Source organism: Stegostoma tigrinum, chromosome 8 (assembly GCF_030684315.1).
Source record: "Stegostoma tigrinum isolate sSteTig4 chromosome 8, sSteTig4.hap1, whole genome shotgun sequence".
Taxonomy (NCBI): domain Eukaryota; kingdom Metazoa; phylum Chordata; class Chondrichthyes; order Orectolobiformes; family Stegostomatidae; genus Stegostoma; species Stegostoma tigrinum.
The window spans coordinates 6,937,402-6,953,345 of NC_081361.1; the positions used below are offsets into that span (position 1 = coordinate 6,937,402).

The window sequence follows — 15,944 nt, forward strand, 5'->3', positions numbered from 1 at the left end:
TCACTGTCGCTGGGTTAAAATCCTGGAATTCCTTCCTTAAGGGCATTATGGGTCAACTTACAGCACATGAGCTGGAGTGGTTCAAGAAAACAGTTCATCACCACCTTCTCAAGGGCAACTAGGGATGGGTAATAAATGCTGGCCCAGCCAGCTACACTTACATTCCTGAAGGAGATGCCAAAACTCTTTTACCATGAAGTAAACAGAGTTTAATGTACATCCATTTACACCCAACATTCTTAAACATTTGTTGGGCTTCAGAGCCTCACAGTCTGTCCACCATTGGCTTATGTGCGTTTCCCACTGGCCCAAGTGTAAACACCTTGTGATGCCTTCCATGTAAAACCATTTAATCTCCAGCAATCTAACCTGCCAGGCTTGCTGTCAGTCACACTTCAGAACAAATCACATGTACCATTCCCTTAGTCTTAAAGTAAAGGAACAATCCCAAAACATAATAGTTGTTACAGCATACAGTGGAATTGAATACCACTAATAGCTCATGGTATTATCATGACACTAATAATCCAGAAACCCAGGTAATGTTCGAGGGATCCTGGTTGAGAATCCTGCATGAGAATTCAATAAAAATCTGGGATTAAGAGTCCAATGATGACCATGAGATTGTTGTTGATTGCAATAAAAACCCATGTGGTTCACTGTTGTCCTTTCCGGAAGGAAATCTGTCATCCTTGCCCACTCAGGCCTACATGTGAGTCTAGACCCACGTCAATGTTTTTGACTCTTAACTGCCCGCTGGGCAGTTAGGGGAAGGGCAATAAATGTAGCCCTGGCCAGCATCATTGAGCCATCGAGAAACAGGTTCCACAGCACAAAGCCCAAAACCCTTCCGTCGCAGTGAATAAGCAGCTTCGAATTCCTACTGCTACATTCAAGATGGCTGCAGGTGCTCAGGAAGTTGAAGCACATGATCCAGAGCTCAATGTAATCAGAGCAGAGTCTGTAGAGGCTGGATAGGCAGAGCTGAGCAGGGTTCCCCACCTCGCTGTGGGTGGAGAGGGCTCTGTTGACAGGCCAGTGTATCAGCAGGCAGAGAAGAACAAGTGTCTTACCATCCAGTGCGGATTTTTCCCCAGCGTTTTTATTTTCTTCCAACAGCATCACCTCCTCTGTTGGGGTCAGAAAGAAACCGGGAAATGGATGCAGTTAGTCTGAAACTTCACAACAAGTCCCAGAATCCCACATTCTGACAATATGAAAGTGAGTTAAAGACAAAACATACTTTAAGGCTTTGGATTCGATGTGGAGGTATTGGCATTAATTTGAGAGGGTCAATATCAAGGGGGCTGGGGAGCTGGTGAGTAGAACTGTCCGAAGGATTTACTTAGAGACATAGAAACTTGGAGTCGGAGTAGGCCAGTTGAGACTGATCATATGATCATGGCTGATTATCCTGCTCTCATTTTCTCCTCATTTCCTTGGAGGTCTTAGGATGAAAACGTTCAATGTTTTGCCCTCAACTGCTTTCTGTGACATTGAATTCCACAGGCTCACCGCTCTCTGGGCGAAGGCATTCCTTCTCATCTCAGTCTTAAATGGCCTACCCCATAATCCTAAAACTGTGGCCCCTGGTTCATAGATCATACAATCCCTACAGTGTGGAAACAGGCCCTTCAGCCTAGCAAGTCCATGCCAACCCTCAGAGCATCCCACCCAGACCCATCCCCCCTAATCTACACACTGCCAAATACTACGGGCAATTTAGCAAGGCCAATCCACCTAGCCTGCACATCTTTGGACTGTGGGGGGAAACTGGAGCACTCAGAAGAAACCCATGCAGACATGAGGAGAACGTGCAAACTCCACACAGTCGGCCAAGGGTGGAATCGAACCTGAATCCCTGGCACTTGAGTCTGCAGTGCTAACCACTGAGCCACTGTGATGCCCAATGGGAGATGATGACTTAGTGGTAATGTCTCTGACTAGTATTCCTACACTTTGTTTCCAGTCTTCCAACCAGTACTTTATCCATGCCAGTCCACTCCCCCCAATGCCCCATGGCTTTAATTTTAATTTGGGGTGATGAGCTGTTGGGAGTGTGGGGGGAACCAGGTCTCAGGAAGTGAGTGTGATCCTTTGTGTTCAGATCTTGTCATTAAAGCAAGTCTTTTTCCAAGTGTCAGCCAGTGGCTAATGGAGTACCTCAGGGAACAGTTCTTGTGCCCCAGCTATTCAACAATATATGTTAATGATTTAGATGTGCAACTAATTGTAATGTCTTCAAATTTGCAGATGACACAAAATTGGGAGGTGGGGCGGTGGGATGAGCTGTGAGGAGAATGCAGAGAAGCTTCAGTGTAATTAGAATATTTGACATTATGACTGGTTTAGGTTCAGAGCTGAGGCATTCAAGTTAGGGTTTGGTTTGTTGGGGTTGGCTAATCATTAGGGTTATGGTTAATCTGTTAGAAACTCTGCTGAATCATTAGAGCTAGGATCAGAGTCATTACCATGAGGATTATGGTTTGACCTTAAGGGTTTGAACTGGTTTACTGAGACTGGAAATTGGCTTGGAGGTGGGGGTTGTGTAGACTGGTGCCTTACCACTGGAATCTGATCATATTTACATCCCCCGGGGATTCAAAGCAAGTATTTTGTCCTTCCCACCCTCAGCGACACTGTCCAGTAACAAATAGTTCCTTTGGAACTTTTGGAACATGGTTCTGGCGCTCTCAGCCCGTTTGATATTCTCAGAGAAATGAAAAAACATCAGCTAAGGGCCACCAGCAAACCCAGGGAAAAGTGTCTCATCAGCTCATAAAGAAAACAAGAGATCTGCACCATGCAGTGTAGTTGATCTTGTTCCATAATGCAGTCCTCAATGAAACCAGCTCTTGTCGGAATCTGCCAAGAACACGCAGCTCACTTTGTTGCAGCTGTGGGAAGGTGACGAAGGCTCAGGTGAGTCTATGCTAACTCAGCACTCACCGGCTTTGTCGATCCACGCTCGGTAACCATTCAGCTCCCGCTCGATTTGCTGCTGCCTGCGCAGCTTCAGGAATGATCTCCTGTTCTCCACTCTCTCCCGCTCCTTGGCAAATTCGCTGGAGAAGTAGAGGGTAGTTAGGAAGGTAGAATCATTCAGACAAGTCCCCAGCCTCACACCATCCTGTACTGTTGTCACAATGTCTACACCAGATGGAAATACGCCAGGCACCAAGAGACTAACCTCCATACACCAGAACAGCCCGTGCTTTGCCAACATGTGAATGGTGAGCACAGGCTGACCGCCTGTATTTAAACCCAGCTTCACAATTTCAGCTCAGTTTTTGAGCTGTTCAGCTCAGAACATGTCTTTGACTCCTTTGGAAAATCTCACAAATTAAATGTCAATTACTTTGTTCAAGTTAGATACAGAGTAAAGCTCTCTCTATACTGTCCCCTATCAAACACTTCCAGAACAGGGACAGCACAGGGTTGGATACAGAGTAAAGCTCTCTGTACACTGTCCCCCATCAAGCACTTCCAGGACAGGGACGACATGGAGTTAGATACCGTGTAAAGCTCCTTCTACACTGTTTCCACATCAAACACTTCCAGGAAGGGTCAGCACAGGGTTGGATACAGAGTAAAGCTCCCTCTACACTGTCCCTGTGGAACATTCCTGGACCACATTTGTGCTGCCCCACAATATGACCCGACTCCTGAGAGTGGATTTCCCTTTGTAAATAACAATCAGTCAGATAATCTTGTTTGGGGATGTGTGTTGTGCTGGCGCACCACTGGAGCTGGGGCTCAGTCCAACTCCAAGCCCTGGCACATGGTGCAGGAAGCCATAGTGAGAGGGTTTATGCCTTGCCAGGCCTGATATGTAGGTGTGGATGGGTGTCGCTGGATCATGCTGCCTGGCTCAGGCGATAGCTGGCTAACCCTCCCTCCCCAGGGGGCGGGGGGATTTCTGTCACACTTACCCAGACAGGACGCCGAGCACCAGGTTCAACACAAAGAAAGAGCCAATGATAATGAGTGGGATGAAGTAGAGCCAATTCCATGTCGCGCCTAAGGCATCATTTGTCTGCAAGAATATGAGAAGAAATCTCCTGTTACAGCTGACCTACATGGACTCTCATCAGGTCTCTCAGATGGATGGCAGTGGGTCATAATGAGTCCCGATCTGTTGGCATAGTGGGGAGGTGATGGCCCAGTGGTATTATCACTAAACCTTCAATCCTGAGACCCCGGTAATGCGTATGGGGCACCAGTTCAAATCCTACCAAGGCAGGTAATGGAATTTGGAGTCAATCAATATCTGGAGTTAGGAATTTAATGGTGACCATGAAATCATTGATCATTGATCGTTGGGGGGAAAATCCATCTAGTCCACTGAGTGGCTCAGTGGTTAGCACTGCTGCCTCAGTGCCAGCGATCCAGGTTCAAATCCAAACTCGGGTGTTTGTGTATTCTGTCCTGTGTCTGCATCAGTTTCTTTCCACAGGCCAAAGGTGTGCAAGTTAAGTGGATTCGCTATGCTGAAGTGTCCAGGGATGTGCAGACTAAGTGGATTAGCCATGGAAAATGCAGGGCTTGGCGGTAAGGTGAGGGCAGGACTGTCAGCTCAATGTTGCAGGCCATCAAATGAGGTCATATGGTTAGAACTTAGAAAGAGGATGGTGACTCTGTTGGGACTGTATTACAGACTGCCAAATAGCCAGCGGGTACGAGAGGAGCAGATGCAGAGAGAGATTGCAGTATTAGTTGCAGAGTTTAATTTCCCCTGTATTGACTGGGCCACTCGGGGTGTAAAAGGCCTGGACACAGCGGAATTTGTCAAATGTGTCCAAGAAAGTTTCTAAATCAATATGCCCTACTCAGGAGAGTGCAACATTGGACCTCCTCTGAGGAAACGAGGTCAGGCAAGTGACTGAAGTGCCAAGCAGACAACACTTTGGAAGCAGTGACCATAACTCTCTGAGTTTTAGCATAGTTATGGAAAAAGATAGGACAGGTTCACAGGTTAAGGTGCTGAACTGGAGCAGGGCCATTAGGCAGAAGCTAGCATATATCAATTCTTCAAACTAGAGATGGTAGGAACTGCCGATGCTGGAGAATCTGAGATAACAATTGTAGAGCTGGATGAATACAGCAGGCTAAGCAGCATCAGAGGAGCATGAAAGCTGACGTTTTGGGTGAGTACTCTTCTTCAGAAAGGGGAGAGGGGAAGGGTATTCTGATATATAGGGAGAAAGGGGGAGGCGGATAGAAGATGGATAAAGGAGAAGATACATGGACAGGAGACAGACAGCTCAAGGAGGTGGGGGTGGAGCCAGTTAAGGTGAGTGCAGGTGGGGAGTTAGGAAGGGAATAGAATGGTCCAGGGAGGACGGACAGGTCAAGGGGGCAGAATGAGGCTAGTAGGTAGGAAATTGGGGTAGGGCTTGAGGTGGGAGGAATGGTTATGGAGGCGGGGACTAGCTGGGCTGGTTTTGGGATGTGGTAGGGGGAGGGGAGATTTTGAAGCTTGTGAAGTCCACATTCAGATCATTGGGGTGCAGGGTTGCCAAGCGAAATATGAGGTGCTGTTCCTGCAACCTTCAGGTGGCATCGTTGTGGCACTGCAGAAGGCCCAGGATGAACATGTTGTCTGAGGAATGGAAGGGGGATTTGAAATGGTTCACGACTGGGTGGTGCAGTTGTTTAGTGTGAATCGAGCAAAGGTGTTCCGCCACACGGTCCCAAAGCCTCTGATTGGTTTCCCGATGTAGACGAGGCCACAACAGGAACAGGGGATACAGTATACCACATTAGCAGATGTGCAGGTAAACACGTGCTTGATGTGGAAAGTCTTCTTGGGGCCTGGGATGGGGGTGAGGGGGGAGGTGGAGGGCCAGGTGAAGCACTTCCTGTGGTTGCAGGGAAAAGTGCCAGGTGTGGTGGGACTGGTGGGGAGTGTGGAGGGGACAAGGGAGTCATGGAGAGAATGGCCCCTCCGGAAAACAGGTAAGGGTGGGGAGTGAAAAATGTCTTTGGTGGTGTGGTCAGATTGCAGATAGTGGAAGTGTCGGAGGATGATGTGTTGGATCCGGAGGTTGATGGGGTGGTACGTGAAGATGAGGGGGAATTTGTTTTGGTTGTTATTGCGAGGAGGGGATGTGAGGGATGAGTTGTGAGAAATGCAGGAGATGTGGTGGAGGGCGTTTTCGACCACTGTGGGGGGTAAGTTGCGGTCCTTGAAAAATGAGAACTTCTGGGATGTCCAGGAGTAGAATGCCTCATCTCGGGAACAGGTGCAGCGGAGGCAAAGGAATTGGGAATGGGGGATGGCCTTTTTGCAGGAAGGTGGGGGAGAGGAGGTGTACTCTCGGTAGCTGTGGGAGTTAGTAGGCTTGAAATGGATATTGGTTTCCAGGTGGTTACGAGAGATGGAAATAGAGAGGTCCAGGAAGAGGAGAGAGGTATCAGAGATGGTCCAGGTGAACATAAGGTTGGGGTGGAAGGCATTAGTGAAGTGGATGAACTGTTTAAACTAATAGCCTTTTTCCTCCTTTGACTGAGCCCCTGGCTATTCTGAACAGTAAACTTGCTCTTCATGGTTAATATATTTTCCCCTGATTTCTTGATGCCCCCTCTCTTATTCAGAGTCCCACCCTACGCAACTAGTTTAAACCCTCCTGGGTAACACTGGCAAATCTCCCCACTAGGATATTGGACCCCCTCCAGTTCAAAGGCAACCCATCCTTCTTGTACAGGTCACCTGTATCCCAGGAGAGATCCCATTGATCTGAGAACTGAAACCTCTGCCTCCTACACCAGCTCCTCAGCCATGGGGTGGTACGTGAAGATGAGGGGGAATTTGTTTTGGTTGTTATTGCGAGGAGGGGATGTGAGGGATGAGTTGTGAGGAATGCAGGAGATGTGGTGGAGGGCGTTTTCGACCACTGTGGGGGGTAAGTTGCGGTCCTTGACAAACGAGAACTTCTGGGTTATTATCTGGCCTATCTTAGAACATAGAACATAGAACAATACAGTGCAGAACAGGCCCTTTGGCCCTTGATGTTGCGCTGATTTGTGAACTAATCTAAGCCCCTCCACCTACACTACCCCATCATTATCCGTATGCTTATCCAAGGGCTGTTTAAATGCCCCTAATGTGGCTGAGTTAACTACATTGACAGGCAGGGCATTCCACACCCTTACCACTCACTGAGTAAAGAACCTGCCTATGACATCTGTCTTAAATCTATCATCCCTCAATTTGTATCTATGCCTCCTTGTACAAGCTGAAATCATCATCCTCGGAAAAAGACTCTCACTGTCCACCCTATCTAATCCTCTGATCATCTTGTATGTCTCTATTAAATCCCCTCTTAGCCTCCTTCTCTCCAATGAGAACAGACCCAAGTCCCTCAGCCTTCTTCATAGGGCCTGCGCTCCAGACCAGGCAACATCCTGGTAAATCTCTTCTGCACCTTTTCCAATGCTTCCACATCCTTCCTGTAATGGGGTGACCAGAACTGCACGCAATATTCCAAATGAGGCCGCACTAGCATTTTGTACAGTTGCAGCATGACATCATGGCTCCAGAACTCAATCCCTCTACCAATAAAACCTAACACACCATAAGCCTTCTTAACAGCACTATCAACCTGGGTGGCAACTTTCAAGGATCTATGTACATGGAGACCAAGATCCCTCTGCACATCCACACTACCAAGAATCTTTCCATTGACCCGGTATTCTGCCTTCCTATTATTCCTCCCAAAGTGAATCGCCTCACATTTATCCGTATTAAACTCAATTTTCCACCTTTCGGTCCAATTCTGCAGTTTATCCAAATCTCCCTGCAACCTGCAACATTCTTCCACCCTGTCTACCACTCTACCGACTTTAGTGTCATCTGCAAACTTACTGACCAATCCATTTATGCCTGTGTTTATAAAAATGACAAACAGCAGTGGTCCCAAAACAGATCCTTGAGGCACACCACTAGTAACCGGATTCCAGGCTGAATATTTTCCATCAACCACCATTCATTGCCTTCTTACAAAAAGCCAGTTTCCAATCCAAACCGCTAAACCTCCCTCAATCCCGTGCCTCTATTTTCTCCAATAGCCTACCATGTGGAACATTATCAAAGGCTTTACTGAAGTCCACGTACACCACGTCAACTGCCCTTCCCTCATCCACATGCTTGGTCACCTTCTCAAAAAACTCAATGAGGTTTGTGAGACATGACCTGCCCTTGACGAATCCATGCTGACTATCTCCAATCAGATTCTTGCTTGCTAGATGATTATAAACCCTATCTCTTATAATCCTTTCCAAATTTTTTCCTACAACAGACATAAGGCTCAAAGGTCTATAATTACCTGGGTCATCCCTACCGCCCTTCTTGAACAAGGGCACAACATTTGCAATCCTCCAGTCCTCTGGTACTAAACCTGTAGACAATGAGGACTCAAAGATCAAGGCCAAAGTCTCCGCCACCTCCTCCCTAGCTTCCCAGACAATCCTCGGAAAAATCCCATCTGGCCCAGGGAATTTATCTACCTTCACACCTTCTAGAATTGATAACACCTCCTCCTTACGAACCTTAATCCTGTCAATTATAGTAGCGTGTGACTCAGTCATCTCCTCTACAATATTCTCCTGTTCCTCAGTGAAAACAGATGAGAAATAATCATTTAGCACCTCTCCAATCTCCACATGGTCCACACACAACTTCCCACTTCTGTCTTTGACAGGCCCTCTTCCTACCCTAGTCATCCTCTTTTTCCTCACATACCTATAGAAAGCTTTAGGGTTCTCCTTTATTCTACCTGCCAATGTCTGCTCATGTCCCCTCCTTGCTCTTCTTAACTCTCTCTTTAAATCCTTCCTAGCTAATCTGTAACTCTCCATCACCTCATCCGAACCATCTTGTCTCATTGTCACATAAGCCTCCCTCTTCTGCTTAACAAGAGATACAATTTCTTTAATAAACCACAGTTCCCTTACCTTATCGCTTCCTCCCTGCCTGACAGGGACATACCTATCAAGGACACGCAATATCTGTTCCTTAAACCAGCTCCACATTTCGATTGTCCCCATCCCCTGCATTTTGCTACCCCATTCTATGCCTCCTAAGTCTTGCCTAATCGCATTATCTTTCTATTTCTATCCTCAATGATGTGTGGCGCTGGGAGTAATCTGGAGATGACTACCCTTGAGGTCCTGCTTTTTAATTTCTTACCTAGCTCCCTATACTTGTTTCACAGGACCCCATCCCTTTCTCTGTCTATGTCATTTGTACCGATGTGCACAATGACTTCGGGCTGTTCAGCCTCCCCCTGCAGAATGTTCTGCAACCGCTCAGAGACATCCTTGACCCTCCCACCCAGGGGACAATACACCATCCTGGTGTCTCTTCTGCAGCCTCAGAATCTCCTGTCTGTCCCCGTCACAACTGAGTCTATCAGTATTGCTCTGACTGACTGCACCCTTTCCCTCTGAGCCTCAGAGCCCGTCACAGTACCACTGACCTGACTGGTAGTACTAGCCCCTGGATGGTCACCCTCCCTCCCCAACAGTATCCAATGCTGTATACCTGTTGTTGAGAGGATTGACCACAGGGGAGACCTGTACTCTCTGCCTTCCCCCCTCATTTCTTCTGATGGTCACCCTGCTCCCTGCAGCCTGCACCTTAGGAGTTACCACTCCACTATTGCTCTTACCAATGATGTTCACTGCATCCTGAATGATCCTGAGTACATCCAGCTCGAGCTCCTGTTCCCTAGTGCGGTCTGTCAGGAGATGGAGCTGGGTGCACTTCCCCGCAGGTGTAGCCACCCAGGGAAACTAGAAGTCTTCCTGATCTCCCACATCCTGCAAGACGAGCATGCCCCTGACCTAACTGCCAACCCTACTGCCTTCAATCTGGACAGGAAGAAAGTTTCAGAGTCCTTACCTATTTCACCCTGCCTCCCTGCTCAGCCTCCTCATGCTGAAACCTCTCCAGTAAAGACCTTAGCATCTCCACTATAACACTGGCCCACTCTCTTAATGGCTGTTCCCTTGCACACATTTACCTTGCCAGTCATCCTCCTCACAGAACTGTCTTCTCCATCTCTGTTACACTGCTCCGCTGCGTCGTGTTTATATCTTGTTAATTTTGCACTTAGTAGCAAGGACCAAATCTCTCCCTCCTGCACCTTAATTTACACCCATTGTCCATCTCTTTTTCTCCATCATTAACATTCTCCTTGTCTTTTGCATTGGGGCATCTATACCAACTATTCCCCTTCCTCCTCCTATGTCTCTGTCAAAAGTTTACAAAAAACATTTTCCCACGCTTACCAGACTCAAAAGGTTAACAATGTTTCTTTGTCCATAGTTGCTTGTTGTTGCTGACTTACTATGCAGCTTATTTTTTACTGAGTAATTATAGGTTTCTTGGTGTGTCATTTTCGACATTGCTACAGCGTCCTTTTTTGTTGTTGCTTTACTGTGTAGTTCTTAGTCTCTCACTTTGTGCTGCAGATTTAGAATGTGGGTCCCAGCGGAGATCTGGGTGGTCCACAGCTTCAGGAACTCTGGCTCAGAAAGGATGAGCTGCAGCCTAAACGTCAGGGACAGAGGGAGGACAATTTGGAGGGCTCATCCAGCCAAGCCATATGAGGAGAGCTCAGGAATAGTAAGGGTGCAATCACTTTAATGGGATAGTACTGCAGGTCTCCCAATGGCCAGCAGGTAAGAGACGAACAGATACATGGACCAATTATGGAAAAATGTAAAAACACCAGGTTTGTTATAGTGTGTGATTTTAATTTCCCTTACATTGGCTGGGACTTGTCTAGCACCAGGGGGACTTGGATTGGGTTGTTTGGGAATTTGTTAGATGTGTCCTAGATGGTTTCTCCCAATCATGTATAAATAGTCTAACTTGGGAAGGGGCCGTACCAGGCCTGGTATTGGGGATTGAAGGCGATCAAAGTTTCAGTGGGGGTGCATTTCAGGAGCTCTGACCACGATTCTTTGAGTTTTAAGTTACTCATGGATGAGATCAACTGTAATCCTCAGGTGAAAGAACTAGATCGGAAGAAGGCTAGCTACCACAATATTCAGCAGGAACTGGGGAATGTAGACTGAGGGTGGGCTGTTCGAGGGTAAATCTGCATCTGCTATGTAGGAATCTTTTAAAGGCCAGGTTTTTGGAGTTCAGGGCACACGTTCATCTGAAATGAAGGATAAGGATGGCAAGATTTGGAACCTTGGAAAAGCAAAAAAAAACTGAAGGCATATGTAAGGTTTAGGAAAGTGAAGACAGACAGAGCCCATGAAGAATACAAAGATAGCAAGAAAGAACTCAAGCAAGGAATTAGGAGACCTAAAAGGGGCCATGAGATGTCTTTGGCAAATTGGATTAAGAAAAATCCCAAGGTGTTCATATATAAATAGGGAGCAAGCGGGTAACTAGGGAAGCGGTAGGTCCACTCAAGAACAAAGGAGGGAATTTATGCGTGGAGCTCGAGGAAGTGGGTGAGGTACTTAATGAATACGTTGTATCAGTATTCATGAAGGGGAAGGATATAGCGGCTAGTGAGTCTAAGGAGGGATATATTTCAGCAAGGCGTTCGATAAGGTTCCCCTATTTCAGCAAGGCATTCAATAAGGTTATTGTACAAAATGCGGAGGAATGGATTTGTGGGAGATATAGCAGTGTGGATTGGAAATTGGCTTGCTGAAAGAAGACAGAGGGTGGTAGTTGATGGGAAATGTTCATCTTGGAGACCAGTTACTAGTGGTGTACCGCAAGGGTTGGTGTTGGGTCCACTGCTGTTTGTCATTTTTATAAATGACATGGATGAGGGTGTAGAAGGATAGGTTAGTAAATTTGCAGATGACACTAAGGTCGATGGAGTTGAGGATAGTGACGAAGGATGCTGTAGGTTGCAGAGAGACATAGATAAGCTGCAGAGCTGGGCTGAGAGGTGGCAATTGGAGTTTAATGCGGACAAGTGTGAGGTGATGCGCTTTGGTAGGAGTAACCAGAAGGCAAAGTATTGGGCTATTGGTAAGATTCTTAGTAGTTTAGATGAGCAGAGAGATCTCGGTGTCCATGTACACAGATCCTTGAAAGTTGCCACCCGGGTTGACAGGGCTGTTAAGAAGGCAGACAGTGTTTTAGTTTTTATTAACAGAGGGATTGAGTTCCGGAACCAAGAGGTTATGGTGAGGCTGTACAAAACTCTGGTGCGGCTGCACTTGGAGTATTGTGTACAGTTCTGGTCACCGCATTATAAGAAGGATGTGGAAGCTTTGGAAAGGGTGCAGGGGAGATTTACTAGGATGTTGCCTGGTATGGAGGGAAGGTCTTACGAGGAAAGGCTGAGGCATTTGAGGTTGTTTTCATTTGAGAGAAGAAGGTTGAGAGGTGACTTAATTGAAACATATAAAATAATCAGAGGGTTAGATAAGGTGGATAGGGAGAGCCTTTTTCCTAGGATGGTGACGGCGAGCATGAGGGGGCATAGCTTTAAATTGAGGGGATATAGGACAGATGTCAGAAGTAGTTTCTTTACTCAAAGAGTAGTAAGGGAATGGAACGCTTTGAGTGCAGCGGTAGTAGACTTGCCAACTTTAGTACATTTAGGTCGTCATTGGACAAGCACATGGACGTACATGGAATAGTGTGGGTTACATGGGCTTGAGATTGGTATGACAGGTCAGCACAACATCGAGGGCCGAAGGGCCTGTACTGTGCTGTAATGTTCTATGTTATTCTACGTTGATATTCTGGGACATGTCAATATAATTGAGGTGTTGGGTGATTTAAAAAGCATGATGGTGGACAATTGCCCAGGACTTGATGGGATCGGTCCCAGAATGCTGAGGGAGGCAGGGGTGAAAATTATTGGAGCGTGTATGAAATCTCAATATCCTCTGTCATCACAGGAGAGGATCCAGAGGAATGGAGAACGGCCAGTGTTATTTCTTTGTTTAAGGAGGGCGACAGGGCTATTCCAGGAAAGTACAGCCTGGTAGGCCTTACATCAGTGATTGGCAAATTATTGGAAAGGATGCTTAGGGATAGGATTTCTTTATTCACGGTTGGAAAAATATGAACTTATTAGCAATCGGCAGCATGGTTTTGTGCGAGGAAGGTCGTGTCTCACAAACTTGACTGAGTTTTTTGAGGAAATGACAAAGATGAAGGGAGGATTTATGGATTTGCTTATATGAACTTTAGCAAGGCCTCTTACAAGGTCCCTCATGACAGGCTGATACAAAAGATAGACAAAGTCCTTCAAATGGGATCCATGGTGAGCTGATAAGATGAATACAGAACTGGCCTAGTCATAAAAAACAGAGTGTAGTGGTGGAAGGGTGTTTCTCTGACTGGAGATCTGTGAGCACGGGTGTTCTGCAGGGATCAGCTCTGGGATCCCTGATGTTTGTAATATATATAAATAGTGATCAGATCAATAAGTTTATGGAGACACAAAGATTGGGGGGAGCTGTGGATAGTGAGAAGAATTGCCAGAGGATACAACAGCTTATAGATAGGCTGGAGACTCGGGCAGAGAAATGGCAGATGGAGTTTAATTTGGATAAAAGCAAGGTGACACATTTTACAAGATCTAATACAGGAGGGATGTATATAATAAATGGCAAAACCCGGAAAACAGCATTCCTTCTGTTGGAGATAGTAGGAACTGCCGATGCTGGACTCAGAGACAACGCTGTGTGGAACTGGAAGAGCACAGCAGGCCAAGCAGCATCAGAGGAGCGGGAAAGTTGACGTTTTGGGTTGGAACCCTTCTGTTGATTCTGTCTATACCTCCCGCTGCCTCAGGAAAGCAGCCAGCATAGCCAAGGATCTCTCCCACCCTGTTTATATTCTCTTCCACCCTCTTCTGTCAAGCAGAAGGCAAAAAAATTTGAAAACATATACCAACAGATTTAAGATCAACGTTATCCCTGCTGTTATCCAACTTATGAACAGACTTCTCATTTATTAGAGTTGATCTCTTTCTGCACCTTCTCTCCAGCTATGACACTACATTCTGATTCTGTTCTATCACCGTGGTGTACATATATAAGTTGTGATTTGTCTGGTTAGAACACAGAACAATACTTCTCACTGTATCTCGGTACATCATGCTTTCAATATGAGAATCCCAACAGTATGGAAACACGCCCTTCGGCCTAGCAAGTCCACACCAACCCTCAGCGTGTCCCATCCAGACCCATCCCCCTATAATCCACCTAATCTACACATCCCTGAACACTACAGGCAATTTAGCATGGCCAAACCAGGTAGCCTGCACATCTATGGACTGTGGGAGGAAATCGGAGCACCCTGAGAAAACCCTCGCAGGCACGGGGAGAATGTGTAAACTCCATACAGACATACGCCCGAGGGTGACAATAATAAATCAAATCAAAATCGTAGCATCAATGTACAGAGGTATCTATGCATTCAAGGCCATGATTCCCTGAAAGTGACAACACGAGTAGATAAGGTGGTCAAAAAGATAGATGGCACGCTTGAACTCATTGGCTGGAGCGCAGACTATAAAAATTTGGAAAGTCAGGTTGTCGCTGCATATGGTGTATAGTTCTAGTCTCCACACTACCAGAACGATGTGGAGGCTTTGGAGAGGTGAGAGAAATGGTTTACCAGGATGTTGCGTGGACAGACTGGATAAAGTTGGCTTGTTTTCACATGAACGTCAGAGCGTGAGGGGCAAAGCGATAGAGGTTTATAAAATTATGAGAGGTACGGATAGAGTGGAGTCCCAGGTTAGAAATGTTAATTACTAGGGAACATAGGTTTAAAGTAAAAGGGGGAATGTTTAAAGGAGATATGAGAAGTAAGTTTATAACACATTGGTTAAGAGCATGGAATGAGCGGTGGTGGACATGGATACAATAGCAACGTTTAAGAGGCGTCTTCGTAGGTATATGATTAGGCAGGGAATAGAGGGATGCAGACAGTGTAGAAGCAAAAGGCTTTTAGGTCCAAAAGGTATTATGCGTCAACAGGCTTGGTGTGCCCTTTCCTGTTTCTATTCTTTGTCCCTTCTGGACACCTTGTTCCAGGCTGTATTCCACACTCCAAAGCTACATACTGCAGATTTGGTCAAAGGTCAGGGACTGGAGGACGTGACTTCAAATCAGGCAGGTAGTGGGATCCAGAACATAGTCCTGGCCTATCAGAGTTAAGGACATCTCCTCAGGGACTGGAGTTGGAAGGCAGGAATTCAGTTGTGGCAGCTAGCAAGGGAAGTCAGAAATCACACGACACTAGGTTGTGGGTCCAAAAGGTTTATTTGAAAACACAAGCTTTTGGAGTCTCACTCCTTCTTCAGACGTTAGTGAGAGAGGTTGTATCAGACACAGAATATATAAGATCAAAGGTTCACATCATTGATGAGGAAGTACTAAACAAACCTAAGATGCTGTGAAATCGTTAGTCAGTTAAAAGTTTTACTCGATTAATATATTTATGTAAATTCCCAAATTCCTTTTACGTCATGGTCCTGAGAGAATTAAAGATTTTATCAGTGAAAAGAAGAGGTGACATTTTATGTCAGACAATGCACGTTGGGTGTGAGGCCTTGTTTAGAATCTGTTTGTGCTTCAGTTTGGAGTCAGACTGGTTTTATTTCTAAGGTAGGAATTTATAAAACACCATGCTGCCTGACTGTCTATAAATTGAGATAACACAGTGTAGAGCTGGAGGAACACAGTAGGCCAGGCAGCATCAGAGGAGCAGGACCTTCCCCACCTCACACACATACGTACACTCTCTCTTCCCCTCTCATCCCCCATGGCTCCTACCAACTACCCCCACACCAAACCCAAAACACACACACACACACACACACACACACACACACACACACACACACCATCTCCTCACAGACACACACTCTCACCCCCCACACAAACACAGACACACTCCCCCTGCAACACGCACACTCTCCCACCAACGTGCACAT

At 46.3% G+C, this 15,944-nt stretch overlaps 1 protein-coding gene across 1 annotated transcript in view; it reads right to left on the bottom strand.

Annotated features, from left to right (window-relative positions):
* The window catches only part of LOC125456615 (probable voltage-dependent R-type calcium channel subunit alpha-1E), a 714,016-nt gene that overhangs the window by 161,871 nt on the left and 536,201 nt on the right, over positions 1 to 15,944 (bottom strand). Inside the window, exons 9-11 of the mRNA XM_059647713.1 lie at positions 3,933 to 4,036; positions 2,950 to 3,065; positions 1,074 to 1,130 (exon numbers count right to left, since the gene is read on the bottom strand). Coding sequence (XP_059503696.1) covers positions 1,074 to 1,130; positions 2,950 to 3,065; positions 3,933 to 4,036 — 277 coding nt within the window. The remainder of the gene's footprint in view (positions 1 to 1,073; positions 1,131 to 2,949; positions 3,066 to 3,932; positions 4,037 to 15,944) is intronic.